The 17,891-nt window shown below is 47.0% G+C and overlaps 1 protein-coding gene across 2 annotated transcripts in view; it reads right to left on the bottom strand.

Annotated features, from left to right (window-relative positions):
- Positions 1–2,216: 2,216 nt before the first annotated feature.
- CMTM4 (CKLF like MARVEL transmembrane domain containing 4) overlaps positions 2,217–17,891 on the bottom strand; it is a 62,297-nt gene continuing 46,622 nt past the window's right edge. Inside the window, exons 2-4 of one of the 2 annotated variants that reach the window (XM_053210723.1) lie at positions 13,853–14,029; positions 3,865–3,963; positions 2,217–2,487 (exon numbers count right to left, since the gene is read on the bottom strand). In XM_053210723.1, coding sequence (XP_053066698.1) covers positions 2,323–2,487; positions 3,865–3,963; positions 13,853–14,029 — 441 coding nt within the window. In that variant the 3' untranslated portion in view covers positions 2,217–2,322. The remainder of the gene's footprint in view (positions 2,488–3,864; positions 3,964–13,852; positions 14,030–17,891) is intronic. The other variant, XM_053210724.1, reaches the window with a different exon arrangement.

The raw sequence follows: 17,891 nt of genomic DNA, 5'->3' as shown, positions 1-17,891 counted from the left end.
GCTTTCAACACATCCTTGGGAGGCCAACAGGCCCTTTTCCACCAGGTGATAAACTGGTTTTATTGCAGCCGCTTGGAAAAACTTGGGCAACAATCCTGCCCGAGTGGTATTCTTTTTCTTGATCTCACTTCAAAGGCGGCTTTTTACTGAGGCCAAGTAACATGACTCCCAGCAGATTCCTGATAAAGCTCAGGGTGGTCCTTCCACGTGGGCCCCACTCAATGCGAGGCTGGGTCTTTGTGGCCCTGTTTCTAAGTGGAAATCTCAGAGGGAGAGAAGCCCGTTTCAGACTATGCAGACACAGTCGACAAATGCAAAATAAATACATAAAAATAAACAGATAAAATCCAGATGTCATCATCTCCTCACAAGTCACTACACATAAGAAGTTCAAAGTTTGTGAGGCGTGACTGGTGCCGCCTCACAACACGCATGGGAAGGGGGCTCGATCGGACCCGTGTGGGCGCAGGGGAGGTTCGTGACCACCGGGCCGGCGGGGTCTGCACCGAAAGCCCACCGCCCCTGACGCGGACAAGGAACCGCAGCAGAATTCGGCCAGTTCCGGACAGTTGGTTCAGGCGGCTGACCCCTAGCCCCGACCCTTCAGATGTGGAAGGTACCGTTTCCCCTAGAACCACCTGCCTAGCAGTGGTCCCTGCGCTGGGAAATGAGACGCTGCTCTTCTGCAAGGCGTGCGATGCCACGGGTGCACGGATGACACCCTCTCGCACCTGCTCTGCTCCCCACCTCCGAGCACACACTCATGTTCGCTCTCTCCTCACGCAGCAGGCGGCAAAAGCTGCAGTCATTCACTACGAGACAAGATCCTGGGGATCCTCCGCGGGCTGCAAACCCGCTGCCGCCCCCCACCCCATCCCCACCGGGGCAGGGTGGGTTTCCTCCCTGGTGACAGCCAGACACAGAATAGTAGAGGAACACGGAGGTTTGTAAACATTCAAAACAGTTCAGAGAGTGAAAACCCAACAAGTTACAGGCAATTTTTCCATGAAAGATACAATTATAGTTTCCCAGCGAGAAAAAAAACAAAACCAAAAACAAACAAAAAAACCTACAGCCTCAAAGGGATTCATGTAACACATTCACCACAATCATCTTCACTTTATCAAGAATCCATCCAAAACCTTACATAACTAGAATTTTCCCCAGCAACTTCCGAGGTCGATGTTCATAGTCATGACCCTGAGGCACAAAAGCCACAACCCGTGCCTTCTGGAACATCAGTGAAAGGGTGTGTCGTGCTGGAAATTCAAGTATTTTCAAATCCTAGACAAACCTACTCAGAATCACTTTACAACTGTCCTCAGGCATTTAAAAATTCGCATACATCCCTAAAACAGGTGTGTCCCCACCTGTGGTCCATGAAGCCAGCAAAGGTGCCGGCATTCTGGTTGGTGGAATGTTTTGTTTTGTTTTTTTTTTGTTTTTTTTTTTGTGGCTTTTACCTGAGAAGGCAAAATTGCAGGTAGCCTGCAATTCAGCCTCCAAGTAGTAAGGGTGGGTCTGAAACTGGAAAACAAGATGGTCCCCACGTTCCCGGAGGAGAATCTGGGATTCAGGGAAGTGACGCATTTCAGGAAGAATTAATTGAGTGACTTCTCAGCAGGGTGGGAACCAAAAGGTGACCTTCCCGCATGTCAGCAGTCCCACTGAACGGCCCCAAGAGGGCAGCAGCTTTTCCCATCCCCGTAAAGTCTGGGCCCAGCAAAGAGCTCCACCAGCGCCCCCATCACCAAGACCCTCAGCGTCACGCGTGGCTTTCTGGGCCTGTGCTGGGTGTGTCGACGCCCCAGGAGTGGAAGACGAGGAGCAGGGGAGGCTCCGGGCAGCAAGACTAAATGGTGCCCCGGAGCTCGCGAGGGGGCTGCCCGGCGATCGCTGCCAACCCCACACCTTCATTCCTTGATTTCCACCCCTTCCTAGCAGCCCCCATTAATCCAAAGTCTTGAGCTGTCACAAAAATATATGACAGGGTGGCTCGGAGTCAGATGTGAAGCCTGTGCTCGGGGACAGCGAAGACCTAAAGCAGACGCGGCAGCCGGTAAGGTCGGCGGCAACCACAGCCACCCAACGCTGGACCGATTGGCAGGCCTCTGCCGCCCGCCTCGGTCAGAACAGCTGGGCGCGACGGCTCCCTGCCTCAAATACCTGCCAACGGGGGCTCTGAAAACCCTTTCCCAGTATGAACTTTCACCAAAGAGGACAAAATTCAACTTAATCACGGGAAAATCTGACATGATGAGGGAAAGAAAACTTGTCTGAAAGGATGGGCACGGGGACAAGAGGGAGGAGGATGGCAGGTGCTCATGTGTCCAGGCGCTGGATCTCAGGGCGACCGTCCACGTCTCTGGACTCCGTGCGGGCTCGGATGTAGTCACTGGCACTCTGCTGGTGGATGCTGAGTCTCCATTTCTGCACCGCCAGGAACGTGTTCACTGCATATACCGCGGTTGCCAAGAAGCCAAATATCTGCAAAACACGGGCACGGTCAGTCCTCAGACACGTCAGCCGCGTACCGGGTGTGAGGGCAGGACCTGCCCTGAGCAGCTCACATTCACCCGAGATGTGTGCAACTGTCCCAGCTGTACCCACAATGCCCAGACCCACTGATATTCAGCTGTCTGACTGTGGCCAAGTGCACAGTGAACATGACCCACATAAAGTTCTGCGTCACCTGAAGACAGCCCAAGACTTTTTTTAAAGTATTTTGGATCTATTAAAAACAAACAAACAGGGGTGGCCTGGGTGGCTCAGTCGGTTAAGCGGCCAACTCTTGGTTTTGGCTCAGGTCGTGATCTCGGGGATTGTGGGTTTGAGCCCCGTGTCGGGCTCTTCTATGCTCACTGTGCAGAGCCTGCTTCGGATCCTCTGTCTCCCTCTTTCTGGCCCTCCTGTGCACGTTCTCTCTCAAAAATAAATAAACGTTAAAAAAAGTTAAAAAACAAACAATCACAGAAGTGCCTCTTTTACAACACCTTCATGGCCACTGGTCCCAGGTAAGAAAGTAAAATGTAGACCACAATACCATATAGACAGAAAATGAGGGTCTCAGGTGTCAGCCCCTAATCAAGCCATAATGCCTGACTTTCCAAATCACAGCCCCCCAGCCTCTGTCTGCTGTCCAGCTGCCTCACCCCTGGGCAGCTCCAGGTGGTCAGCTCCGGGGTAAAAAGCAGTATAATTTTAATGATTCGAAAGGACTGATGATGAATCCACTGAGTGACACAAGGGACAGTAGCTGGCTTAATATTTTTTACAAACGTTTCAAACCAGCAGCACCCCCACCATGGCAAAAGTGCTACGTGTTCATTATAAATACAGAGCAATATAGAAATGCAAAACACAGAGCGTGAAAGTCTTAAGGTTATCTGGTTCCCACCCTCCCCCGAAGGCATTCCACCTCAAAGAACAAAAACATGTCACCTGACTGCTACATGGAGTCAGGCCTACTTCTTCTTAAGATTCTCCCCCACACATTGACAGATAAGGCTCTTAAAAGTAACATCACTAACAGACACGTAGGGCTCTGGAAACAGACTAAAGCAGTGATTCTCAAATTTGAGCATGCACCTGAATCACCCGGAGGGCTTATTACTGGGGCTCTCTAATTCAGTAGCTCTGGGGGAGCCTGGGAATGGCATTTCTAACAAGTTCCTCGGTGATGCTGAGGCTGCTCTTCTGGGGACCACACTTTGAGAACCATAGCGCTGAAGGAACCAGGACCTCCACTGACTCAGTAAGAACATCGTTAGCAAAGAAAAAGCTAGGGAAGAACGAGCAGGACGCAGGCTAGGGGACAGAGGAGAGCAAGTCACAGGGTGCACAAATCAGCCTGAGTTCACTTACCACGGCAGCAATTTCTGCTCCGGTTTTGTGGTTTAAAGCAGCCAGTACAATCGAAGCAATAAAGAAAAAGAAAGTGCTGAGTCCAGTGTTGACCAAATCCTAAAGAAGAAGATAAAGTCACTTGGAAAGAATGATTTCCTGCTTTGCCCTAAAAGCAGCACAAGGCCCAGCCTCTCTGATGACACCATATTTTAGTCTCAATGGCCCAGGGGTACTGGTCCCACAAAGGAAGGCAAAGATGACACCAGCTTATGATGATGCTACTTGATATGTCACCACAGCAAAATCCACATTTTAATCAACCACGTTGTCATTTCTTAATGCATTATTACAGAAACCCAAACTGCTAACCCATTAAGGACATGCACGTTAATTACCATTTTGAGTTCTACTGTCATCTTTTCAAACTATGTTAAAATCACCTCAGCATGGGCAGCACTCCCCAGAAGTCCAGAATGTACTGTAACTGGCCAAGTGCCCTCCATCGCCACTCACCCCCCCTCATTCATTTGTGACTTGGCAAGTGCATGGGTTTTTAGACCTAGAGAACTCACTTAGCCAGACCTCATGCTCTTTCTTATGCATGGTCTTTCATGGGTCTCTATGGCTAAAACCTAGAGGATTTTCTCCTAAGTTTTTTGCAAAGCAAATGAGGTTAGGTATCCAATGCTTCCAAGATTTAACTCCTGCCTCAGCTGTGAAGACAAACAGAGCACATCGATTAAGTGTCACAGCCTGACGTGGGTCCTTACCCACCATGACTTGGGACAAGCCATTTTGCTTCTTGTGTCTCATGTGGGAACAGTACCCCCACCTCACAGAGTTATTCTAGGGGTCAGGTGGAGACACTCACAGCTACGGTTCCCTGTACATTAATTGCTGCTTCTGTAATCGCCAATGTGACAATGGGATGCTGACAGCCGGGGTCATACCAGAGTCCATATAATCTCTACAGGGAAGCAAAATCCAGGGGAAATGCTGGACTGTTTGTGCATCAACACCAGGTGGGTCCTCAAGGGCCATCTCCTTTTTTTTAAAAATGTTTATTTATTTTGAGAGCGACATAGAATGCGCGTGCTAACGCGCGCACACACACACACACACACACACACACACACACACACACAGACGTGTGTGTATGTGTGCCGGAGTTGGGGAGGGGAAGAGAGAGGGAGAGAGAGAGAATCCCAATCAAGTTCCGTGATGAGAGCACAGAGCCCAACATGGGGCTTGATCCCACAATCCTGGGATCATGACCTGAGCTGAAATCAAGAGTCGGACGCTCGACCAAATGAGCCACCCAGGTGCCCCGTCATCTCTTTCCAAAGTTGCAAAAAAGCAACGTTCTCATCACAGAGGTACTGAGCCTACGCAGCAGGAACCCCAGCACACTGCTGGTGCAGGCTTCCCTAGGGGCTCACAGAGCGAAGCAAACGCCAACTACAAAACTCTGTTCAGAAACCGTCTGCCAGCACAACAGTTTTCAGCTGTGACCAATGTGAAGTTAAGGGCAAGTTTTTCACAAATTCAAACCAGGAAGTGTTCAGTTAAAATGCTCAGGTCTGGGTAAGGTGCTGTAGGAATAAAGAATATAAAATGTACTTTCCAAAACAAACACTATTCAGAAGTGGGGGGAGTTTTGTGATACATGCTGAGGCCAAACATCAAACCAAATAGTATGTACATTATTGGTGACAGTGTAAAAATATAAATTGGTCAAGGGCCTATATGCATCAAAGGTTTTAAAAAGGTTCGTGTTGCCTATGATTTCCACATTTGGAAATTCATCTTAAATATCACACTAGTGCAAAGGTCTCAGTATAAGGATGTTTGTCATAATCCTTAACATAGCAAAAAAAAAAAAAAAAACCCAAAAAAACAAAAACAAAAAAACCCCTCAAAAACTGGAAACAAACAAAATGCTCAAGAATAAAGGAGTTGTTAAATAAAATGGTATCTCCACAATGGAACACTATGCAGTCATTATGGTGAAGTTGTATATTTAACATGAAATATACTTAAAATAGTTTAAGTGAAAAAGCATAATTCTAATGATTCCATTCCACACCACCCCCCACACACGTTATCACAACATACATGCCTAGGTGAAAGATAGTCTACATAGTCTAGAAGCTTATATCAAGTTTTACAAGTGGTTATCCCAATGGTTTGTATCACATATGACTTTTTAATAACTTTATTGAGATAGAACTCATATGCCATATAATATACCCAATTAAGATGTGCAATTCAATTACCATGATCTAATTTTATTTTATTTTTTTAATGTTTATTTATTTATTTGAGAGAGGGTGAGAGAGAGAGAGAGAGGAAGAGAGAGAGAGAGAGAGAGAGAGAGAGAGAGAGAGAGAGAGGGAGGTGGGGAGGGACAAAGACAGAGGAGAGAGAACCCCAAGCAGGCTCCATGCTGTCAGCACAGAGCCAGACATGGGGCTCGAACTCACAAACCATGAGATCATGACCTGAGCTGAAACCAAGAGTCAGATACTTAACCAACTGAGCCACCCAGGCGCACCTACCATTATCTAATTTTAGAACATTTTCAGCACCAAAAAGAAACTCATTAGCAGTTAATTCTTCATCCCTCTCCTAATCCCAGGCAACCACTAACCTGCTTTCTGTCTCTTTGGATCTTCCTATTCTGGACATTTCATATAAATAGAATTATATGTTATGTGCTCTTTTGGATTGGCTTCTCCCACTCAGTTTAAGATTTCTAAGGTTCATTCAGGATGGAGCACAGATCAACACTTCATTCCCTTCTCTTACTATATAGTATTCCATTGTACAGGTACCCCACATGTTATTTACCTTTTCATCAGTTTTTGGACATCTGAGTCGTTTCCACTTTCCGGTTGTTTTAAACAATGCTATTATGAACTTACTAGCTTTTGTGTAGACGTATGTTTTCATTTGTGTTGGATCATCACATGATTTTTTTTTCCTTTATCTGTATCTTCGCATTTTTCTGTAACAAACACTTATTCCCCTGCACGGCTTTATTAAAAGGCTTAAAAGTGGAATACTGCACATGTTCATCGGCATCAACTACGTGAGTTCCTCATCCATGAAACAAACATCAGGCCTTGTAGGTTCATCCTTCACCTTAGGGGGCACACATGGACATGACCTTAGAACAGGCTTTGGGGGGAGTAGTCAACAGTGGTGTTTAACTTTCTCTAATGCTTTTTTTTTAATGTTTATTTTTGAGAGAGACAGAGACAGAGACAGAGATAGCGAGTGGGGGAGGGGCAGAGAGAGAGGGAGACACAGAATGAGAAGCAGGCTCTAGGCTCTGAGCTGTCAGCACAGAGCCCCTGACAACAGGCTCAAGCCCATGAACTGTGAGATCATGACCTGAGCCAAAGTCGGGATGCTTAACCAAATGAGCCACCCAGGCTCATGAAAAGGATGAAAACCACCCTCACATACACACACACTTGGGTCCCTTCTTCAGTGACACACCAGGAGGTACAGATGTGAACCCCTGTAACTCCAAGAACAGATCAACAGGGTGTGGCCTAGAGGATGCGAACCCGAGACCTATTGACCATATCTGGCCCACAGACAGGTTTGACTTGCACGGCTTTCAAAGCAAATTTGAACACACCGACATTAAAACACCAGAAGACTGTACGTAAAACACTAAGTTCTTAAAAACAAACAAACAAACAAACAAACAAACAAACAACCTTCTAGATGCCTTTGAAAAACCGTTCCAGAAGTGCCCTATGGCAACCACAGGGTCAGCGGGGGCTGAGTAGGAGAACCACCTGCCTGCCTCCCCGGTCTCCACCCCAGAGGCCCCGAGTCTACAAGCCCAAGCCAGTCCCCGAGAACGGGCCGTCCTGTAACGTGCCCCACCCTTCCACACTCTGTGCCCAGGAGTCACCCACTCATCTCTCAAGGCCCAGCTGGAATCTGGCATTTTCTCTGAACTTCCCCTGACTGGCCCACTCCAGGCTCCTGCCCAGGGAATCCACCACCTCCTTGCCTGTGTCCTGCCAGGCCACACACAAAACTGGATCTGATGGAGCACACCTGTCCACAGGCAAGCAGCTTGCATCCACCTGCTGTGTGCTTTCAGTTCCAAGTTCTGGCACAAACTAGGTATCCGGTTCATGTTTGCCGGACTGATGACAGGTGAGATAGTTGTGAACAGGTTGGGCCCCAGCCTGTCACTGCAATTGCTCCCAAACCACGGGGCTCCATGGCTGGCTCTGGCATCGGTTCTACACAAGGATGAGAGAGCAAGTTCACAGCCACTCAGTCTATACCACGCACGGACTTGTGCTCGAATGGCCCCAGTATCAAAGGGACAATCCTAATACTGATGATAGTGGCAAATACTCTCCATGGAGTCTCTGTTGTGCCAACTCTGTGTGCGTGTGTGTGTGTGTGTGTGCACATGTGTGTGTAAAACTTCACAGATCCTAACCTAATTATGACCCAAAATATGTATAAAGTAGGACACGTGTTATTTTGTTCTGCTTTTATGGGGAAAGAAACGGAGTACCAGAAAGGATGTGCGGTATAATACAAAAATATGTATTTGGTCTTTGTCCCCAGTTCCTTGGCATTTTCTGGGATGACGGGAGTATCTTTTGTGGTTCGTAAGGAGCCCCTCTCAACCATAAACAACCATTAGTTTGTGCTAATGAGGTGACTCTCTGGAGCCCCTGGATAGTTTCAGGATGGGAGGTGGTTACCAGAAAAACCAACCAGGCTGTTAGAGGGTTAGAACTTTCTGCCTCATCTGCACCAACCTCCAGGGAGGGGAGAAGGGCTAGAGATTGGGTTCAACCTCCAAACGACGACCAACGATTTTAACCAATCATGCCTACATAATGAAACCTCCCTAAAAACCTCCAAATGACGGGGTTCAGGGAGCTTCCGAGCTGGTGACTTCACACCCAGGCCGGGAGGGTGCTGCACCCCAACTCCAGGAGGTCAGAGGCTCCAGCACGTTGAGATTTCTGGATCCTGCCCTCCACATAACACATCTCTTCCACGTGGCTGTTCCTACGTTGTATCCTTTACAACAAACCAGTAATCATAAGTAAGCACTTTTCCCTAGTTCTGTAAGCTACTCTAGAGAACTACGAACCTGAGGAGGCAGCTGTGAGAACGCCCAAATCTGCAGCTGGTGCAGGTGACCTGGGAGCTCCATTTGTGGCAGGTGTGCAAAGTGGGGGCAGTCTCGAGGAACTAAGCCCTTCGCCTGGGGATCTGTGTCAACTGTAGGCGTTAGTGTCGGAATGGAGTTGAGTTTTTGGACACCTAGTTAGTGTCAGAGAATTAGAGAACTGCTCGGTCTGGAAAAACTACACAGATTTGGTGTCAGAAAAAAAAAAAAAAAAAAGACACATTTGGTGTAAAAAGTTGTGTCAGAAACCCCACACAATGAGTCACGGCCAAGTCCTTGGGGCTCTTCAGGTGGCTCCTCTGGGTGACTCAGACTGTCCCAACTCAACACCCAACCAACCTGGGTTTTTGATCCGGAGAGGTCTGTGGGATGAGCGAGGGCCGCTAAGGCACTGAGAAGGAAACCAAGGAGGAAGGAGAAAAGCCAGGACAGGGTAGTATCAGGGCAGGCAAGAGTGGAGAGTACAGCAGCAAGAACAGAGCGTTCCATGGCAGATTCTGCTCAAATGTTCAGTGAGGAGATGGGCGGGCGCCTGGGTGGCTCAGTCAGTTGGGTGTCTGACTCTCGGTCATGATCTCGCAGTTTCGTGGGTTGGAGCTGCGCATCAGCCTCTGTGCTGGCAGCGTGGAGCCTGCTTGGGATTTTCTCTCCTTCGCTCTCTGCCCCTCCCCCACTGGCACTGTTTCTGTCTCTCTCAAATGAAAAAAATATATATTTAAAACATGTTCAGTGAGGGGAGAACTGAGGAATAGCCTGGGGATCCAGGAACATGGAGGCCCCAAAGATCACGACCAGAGTACTCTCAAGAACGTCAAATTTACCTTTTGACCCAAGCGGTGACTCCACCGTCTTTATCATTCTTCATTCAACTGTACATTTTAATGAATTTTTCTGAATGATCTGTATTTGACAGTGAAAAGTGGGAAAACACAGATTGGGAGTAGGGCAGGAGAGACAGCACGTGCAGACCTCCCTGCTGGTTACGAAGTTAGGCTGAGCAGGCCCTGACGGGCTCGTAGCACCAGCTAGGGAGACTGGGAGCCGCTAGTGGGCTTTCAGTGGTGGGAAAGGGATGAGAGAAGAGAAGGAAGGGGTGGGGCAAGAGGCCTGGGACACTAACCAAGGTAAACACAGAGAGGACACACAGGCATATGAGCCCCTAATATACAGAGAAAAACAAATACCACGTGGTAAGTCCCATAGATTCATCAACAAACAAACAAGCAAACCCAGAGCTAATAGAATCTTTCTGCTTGCATCAAATAATGCTTGTATAAAATACACACTTTGCAACCTCCTCCTTATGTGCCATTTTTCATGAATATTTTTATGTCAATGTAGGCTCCTGAACGACCATTTTGCTAAATCTATACTAATCACACCCTATTTCATTCACTAGCAAGCTCTGTTGATGACAATAACTCCTACCACCTTGTTAGAAAAACACAACACAGCCAAGGCCAACCCTCTGTAGGGATTCCAACTGGGAAACCCAATCCCAATAAGCTGTGTCCAGCCCTGAAGAGCTCACTTTTTCTCCCCTCCCAAAGAATAGATGACCTGAGCTCTCCTCAGTAAGTACTACCTCCTCAAGTTCATGTACTCACATACTCTTCTGTTGGATAAGCAAACACCTTCATCTGCTCTAAAAGGTTGGAAATTCTCAGCGCGTCTGGGTGGCTCAGGTGGTTGGGCATCCAACTCTTGGTTTCAGTTCAGGTCATGATCTCACGGCTCCATGAGTTCAAGCCCCACATCGGGCTCTGCACTGATGATGTGGAGCCTGCTAGGGGTTCCCTCCCTCCCTCTCTTTCTCTCTCAAAATAAATAAATAAACTTAAAAAAAAAAATGGGGGGGTGGAAATTCTGGAAAAAGGATCCCAAAAAATTGAAAGCATTCTCAAGTGACCACATCACTCACTCAGGTGTTTGCTCCACTGACACCGTCCAGAAGAAAATGATGTATGTTAACTTCCCAGTGAAAAAGAGGCACTTCAGTATGACTGAATAATGTGGTAGTCACCAAGCAGAAAGCCCTTCATGATTAAAATAGGAAAATCCAGGACGCCTGAGTGGCTCAGTTGGGTAAGTGTCCAAGTCTTGATTTCGGCTCGGGTCATGATCTCTCTGTTCATGAGGTCGAGCCCCGTGTTGGGCTTTGTGCTAACAGCACAGAGCCTGCTTGAGATTCTCTGTCTCCCTGTCTCTCTGCCTCTCCCTGCTTGCGCCCTCTCTTTCTCTCAAAAATAAGTAAACTTTAAAAAAAAATAGAAAAAATATGAATTCCAGAAAGCTCACTAAGTAGGTATTTCTGGGGATAAAGACCAATATGAATTAGTTATAAAGCTGCAGTGTGAAGTCTTTTAAGAGATTCATAGCTGTCAAATCAGAAGATAAGACTGAATTAAGGGAGTAAAGCCAATCCTGGCAGAAGTCTGCAGGAGAAAGATGTGGCTGATAGAAAACAACTCTCGTGGGGCACCTGGGTGGCTCAGTGAGTTCAGTGTCCAACTTCGGCTCAGGTCATGATCTCACAGTTCGTGAGTTCAAGCCCCGCATTGGGTTCTGTGCTAACAGCTCAGAGCCTGGAGCTTGCTTTGGATTCTGTGTCTCCTCTCTCTGTCCCTCACCCACTTGCTTGCTCTCTCTCTCTCAAAAATAAACAAATATTTAAAAAATTTTGTTAATAGTTAAAAAAAAAAAAGAAAACCACTCTCACTTGTGATAATATTAATACTTCTTATACAGGGTTATGGGAGGGGGGATGGGCTAAATGGGTAAGGAATTAAGGAATTTACTCCTGAAGTCACTGCTTCACTATATACTAATTTGGATGTAAATCTTAAAAAATAAAGTTAAATTATAAAAAAAAAATACTTCTTATGCAGGCAGCAGCGCACACTGGCTTGAGGTCCCCTTATACACATTGTTTCATTTCCTTCTTAAAACAAGCCTGTAAAATACTATCGCCTCCACCTTACCAATGGTGGCCTTCAACATGCGGCTGTAAGTGACCTGCCCAGAGTCACACACAGATCTTAAGAACCACCTTGCACTTGAACCCAAAAATGTCTAATTCAAAGTCCCTGGTCTTCCTGGCAGCCACTTCTTTGTCAAACGGGTCCTCCGGCACTTTGCATTCTGGTTGGAGGAGGCTAATGAGGTTGTCCTATGCCCTCTGTCTACTACACTGTCAATTTAAATGGATAAATGCTCACAACTCTGTGAACATTTTTTAATGGAGAACACAAACTTTATCTTAAAAATACTTGAGGGGCGCCTGGGTGGCTCAGTCGGTTGGGCGTCCGACTTCGGCTCAGGTCATGATCTCACAGTCCGTGAGTTCGAGCCCCACGTCAGGCTCTGTGCTGATGGCTCAGAGCCTGGAGCCTGCTTCGGATTCTGTGTCTCCCTCTCTCTCTGACCCTCCCCCATTCATGCTCTGTCTCCCTCTGTCTCAAAAATAAATAAACATTAAAAAAATATTTTAAAAAAAAATTAAAAATACTTAAGATGCTGGGGCACCTGGGTGGCTCAGTCGGTTAAGCGTCTGACTTCAGCTTGCATCATGATCTCGCGGTTTGTGAGTTCAATCCCCGTGTCGGGCTCCGTGCTGACAGCTCAGAGCCTGGAGCCTGCTTCGGATTCTGTGTCTCCCTCTCTCTGGCCCTCCCCTGCTCATACTGTGTCTCTCTCAAAAATAAACAAACATTAAAAAAATAAAAATAAAAACCACCTGAGATGCTAAAACCTATCACAAAACCAGGACAAATCCAGCTGAGTTTTCGACTGAAATCAGCTTTTCTAGTTCAGCTCTCCTTTTATATTCCCTCCCAGGAGTTCGAACAACACACAGAGTATTCTGCCAGGAAGACCCGCTCCTCTCCGTACCCCACAGGATCACCATGGGGGTGGCCTTCCCAGGCCAGGGGACCTCCTCCCTGGCTCCTGCACCCGGGCACACTTTCCATGCTGCCGCACACACCCAGCACTAGGCAGCAAGACAGGAGCTCACACAAGGGTGGACGGTCTGCAGCACCCTCCCTGCTCCTGCCACCCCGCAGCTTCTCAGGAGGCACAGAGGGGGAGGCAGCTGACTGTGCTTTCTTGTGTCTCTGACCGATTTCCTTTGGGCTCTTGCACGTGAGTGTTTGCAAAGAAACATCAAGAAAACCAAGTGCTATTATTAAGTTTCCTTTCTCATTCAGCAGGGTAAGGAAAAGTAACACAAGTCCAGGAACGGGGGCCCGGGAGGGACCAGGCCTAAGCTTCCCATGCTGATCAGAGGGTGAGCCAGTCATTAAGAACCCAAACCGTCGAGAAGGCACGCTTTTTCCACTCAAGACTCTGATCAAACCACCAAACCCTCTGCGTCCTACCAGTTGCTTTGAATTTAATGATAATCCTAGGCTTTGCAACTCATTGGTCATTTTCATTCATAATTTCAATTCTTCCTGAATCAATACTTTTGTAAATGGCTTTTGGGTCCAGTGTGAAAAAAAAATAAAGGTATTAATTCCATTTTCTCTTTCCAGATTCTGTAAATATCAACATTACCAATCTTCTCTGGGGATCATAAAATTGAAATGACATCTTTAAAGGGGTCAAAATAATTTTTATGATGGTTTTACCATTAGTGAAGATTCAAATTACCTTATAGTTTCATCCAACCCAGTAAAGAAATTTAAAATTTCACAGTTGAATTACAACAAAATATTTAAGTATCAAAATGAACTGGAACCAAACAGCACACGGAGAGGTTCCAAATTTCCCTCGGAGCTGAGCGGCACCCAGGGTCAGAGCGTGGTGACCTATACTCACTGTCAGGTTCCAGTTGATCTGGGGGATCCTCATGTGAAGGTTCAGACTGAACAGAATCAGCAAGACTCCAGTCACCACAAATGCACTACAGCTCACAAACTCAAAGAAGTAGAGGCCTTCACACGGAGAGCACTCCATGATGGTCTCTATGCAGATGAAAGCAATCAGGGCCAAAATCTAGGAAGAAAATTGGAAACACACATGTATGTGTATATTTAGTACATGGCCGTGGACGTATGTGCCTGCCACGTTTAACTAAAACTCCACCACCACCATATGCAGCCAGAGTTTTTCTCTGGGGACGACAGCATCACCGTCAGGAACACAACCTGATGAAATTCTTACGAAACAGGTATAGAGGGTAGAATTCCTGATGCGGACACCTCGCACGACAGCCCCCCCGACACCGTCCGGGTGTGGCCCTCGTGAGGAAACAGAAAGGAACATCTCTGTGATGTTTTCAGTTCTGCCTCTGCCACCAGTAAGTGGACTCTGCCTACACACGTTTCCAATTTATAGTCCCCACCACAATTATGCCAAACACGGAGAGGGCAGGGTCCAAATGGTGTCCGTTTATGCCATCTGCAACTGCCCGGGTGGTTCAAGCGGAGGTCACGCAGGCCGACTGGGACCCCTGAGGGCTTTAAGACAGGGACGAGTATAATCCCTCCTTCTCCCAGTTACAAGTCCCTAAAAGTGAGGCCTACCTAATTAATTCATGAGCTACGTTTTTTAAAAGTTATCACTGGAGGGGCGCCTGGGTGGCTCAGACAGGCAAGAGTCTGACTCCGGATTTTGGCTCAGGTCATGATCTCACAGTTCCTGGGTTTGAACCCCACACTGGGCTCCGTGCTGACAGTGCAGAGCCTACTTGGGATTCTCTCTCCCTCCTTCTCTCTCTGCCTCTTTTCTGCTTGCCTTCTCTCTCAAAATAAATAAACTTTAAAAAACTTTTTTAATAAAAAATTAAAAAATAAAAGTTATCACTGTACTTGGTCAGAAAAAGTTGGAACGGCAGCTTATAAAAACATTGAACATTTTACCAGTAATGGCATCGGTTTCTTTTTTTTTTTAATTTTTTTTTTTTTTAACATTTATTTATTTTTGGGACAGAGAGAGACAGAGCATGAACGGGGGAGGGGCAGAGAGAGAGGGAGACACAGAATCGGAAACAGGCTCCAGGCTCTGAGCCATCAGCCCAGAGCCTGACGCGGGGCTTGAACCCACGGACCGCGAGATCGTGACCTGGCTGAAGTCGGACACTTAACCGACTGCGCCACCCAGGCGCCCTGGCATCGGTTTCTTTCTGAAGAACCAAAGTAATATTCCAGCAATATGTCCCCGGAGATCAGAGCTCATAGTTAAACAGGTATCAGTGGAAATTACCAGGTAAGCTTTTAAAAGATTTCAGGATGGGGAGTGCCTGGGTGGCTCAGTGAAGCATCTGATTCTTGGTTTCTGCTCAGGTCATGATCTGATGGTTAATGTGTTCGAGCCCTGAATCGGGCTTCACGCAGACAGCATGGAGCCTGCTTGGGATTCTCTCTCTCCCTCTCTCTCTGCCCCTCTGTCACTCACTCTCTCTCTCTCTCTCAAAATAAATAAATCAAAACTTAAAAAAACAAAACAAAAAAAAGATTTCAGGACCAGGTGCCTGGGTGGCTCAGTAGGTTGGGCAGCCGACTTGGGCTCAGGTCAGGATTTCACAGTTGATGATTTCAATCCCCAAGTTGGGCTCTGTGCTGACAGCTCAGAGCCTGGAGCCTGCTTTGGATTGTGTGTGTGTCTCTCTCTCTCTCTCTCTCTCTCTCTCTCTCTCTCTCTCTCTCCAAAATAAACAAATATTAAAAAAAAAATTATTATTATTTTTTTTTTTTTTAATTCCAGGAGGAGGAGGAGGGGTTCCAATGGCTGAATTAATGGGCCAATGATCAGGACAGGCCAGGTGGTCTTTTACCTAAAACCTAAGATCAGTCTTAGTCTCCCAGCCTCTACTCTACTCTACCGCTTCTCTAACAGAGCACTTCTCAGACCACCACATGTCAAGCCTGGGCCAGAACCTGAGGTGAGCCCCCACTTCAAAGGTCCAGGAGGTATAGGCAGGCGACTCGGTGGTCCCAGATTTGTCCTTAGAGCCACCAACAGCAGCATCACGAGAGAGCCCATCAGAAGTGCAGAATTTTTTTTTTTTAATGTTTATGTATTTTTGAAAGACAGAGAGCTGGCAACAGGCAGAGAGAGAGACACACACAGAATGCGAAGCAGGCTCCAGGCTCTGAGCTGTCGGCACAGAGCCCGACACGAGCCTAGAACTCAGGAACCGTGAGATCATGACCTGAGCTGAAGTCGGATGCTTAACTGACTAAGCCACCTAGGCACCCAAGAAGTACAGAATCTCTGCCTCTCCTCCTTGACCTACAGAGTCAGAATGTTGTTGGTGTTGTTTGACAAGATCCCCAGATAATTAAACTTTGGGAAAACCCCAAGGCATGGGCTGCTCTGTGACCTCTGACTACTGGAGTCCCACATGCGCCTTTCAGTGCGGGACTCAATGCCACCTCCTCCCCATGCCTTCCCAGATTGTCTCTCTCCCTGCCAGACATTATTTGATTGCCCCTTCTCCTGGGAAGGCTTGTTCATCTGTGATAGCATTCTACCCTTTTTTAAACTTGCTATTATGTCTCTCTCTGCCTCGTGAGCTTTTTGAAGGCAGAGAAGGGCCAGCCCATCTCTTTCCTCCTGAGGCACCAAAGCACAGTTACTTGCACACTGCCAGCATACAGGGCCTCGGGAGCCACGAAAAACCCACACCCACAATTGCTAACTTGCTTGGCAGGATCTCCACGTGAAAGGCAGGGCAGGGTGGCGCCACTCTACCCACTATCAACATCAATACTTCCACACTGGGGTGCTTGGGTGACTCATTCAGTTGAAAGTCTCTGGCTCTTGATTTCGGCTCAGGTCCTGATCTCACAGTTCATGGAATCGAGCCCCACGTCCGGCTCCGCGCTGACAGCCCAGAGCCTGCTTGGGATTCTCTCTCTTCGCTCCCACCCCCTCCTGCCCCGCTTGTGCCCTCTCTCTCTCTCTCTCTCAAAATAAATAAAAATAAACATTAAAAAAAATATATTTCCACACAGCAATCATAAAAGACACTTCTATCAATACATGGTTTGTGCTTCTATTTTAAGTCAGAGCATGCTGAGACGGGGGTCTTTAAGCACACATTTTGTGCGTCTCCTGATCGCTCTTGTTACAATTCTCTGCAGAAGCAGAGACTTGAATTCTCCATCTGAATTTCATGCCTGACTTGCAATCAGTTCACAAAGAAGTAGTTCATATAAGGGAAACTCCTCAACTTTTTTCTTCCCCCTGTAATTGGATCTAGTAATCCTGGGCAAGAAATAACACACTGTACTGATGAGTTACAAATGTTTCTGGTATGCTAACTTCAACCATATTTGTGTGGGAAGGTAACACCTACAATCTTAAATATTAAAAACGGTTTCAAGAATATGCAAATCTAATAGGCCACTCAATACAGCAGTGAACAAAACAATCTCTGCTCTCTAGCCCATATTCTAATGAAGGAGAAGCTTTTAAAAATTAAATTAAAAATACAGTACACGAGGCAGTGTTAAGTGCAAAGGGGGAAAAAAATCCAAGCAGGGAAGGAGAATGCAGTGTAACTAGGGCAAAGGTGTTTGAAATGTTAGGCAGAGTGACATGAAAGCCTCACCGAGAATATTCTAGATTTACATGAAGTTTATCATTTATCACAGTCTATTACAAACGATATTCAAATGAAAGAGAATTTCGACTGCCCCCATTCTGACCTCAGTCTGTTCTGATTGAGTTCTTCTTTCCAGTTTATCTCTTAACTTGGGCCAAACACCCTGTGAGCAAAGCATCCTGTGATGGAAACCGAAACTGTCCCCTCAAGCAACAGGCACTGCCCTGAGCCAGCAAGAGCCAGTGGGGCCGACCCCAAGACAATGATCAACCTGACCTTTACTGACCAGCTGCAAGTACCCACCGA

This window comes from Acinonyx jubatus, chromosome E2 (assembly GCF_027475565.1).
Source record: "Acinonyx jubatus isolate Ajub_Pintada_27869175 chromosome E2, VMU_Ajub_asm_v1.0, whole genome shotgun sequence".
NCBI classification, from domain to species: domain Eukaryota; kingdom Metazoa; phylum Chordata; class Mammalia; order Carnivora; family Felidae; genus Acinonyx; species Acinonyx jubatus.
Note: the sequence above shows the minus strand (reverse complement) of the source record. Positions and strands in the feature narration are given on the sequence as shown.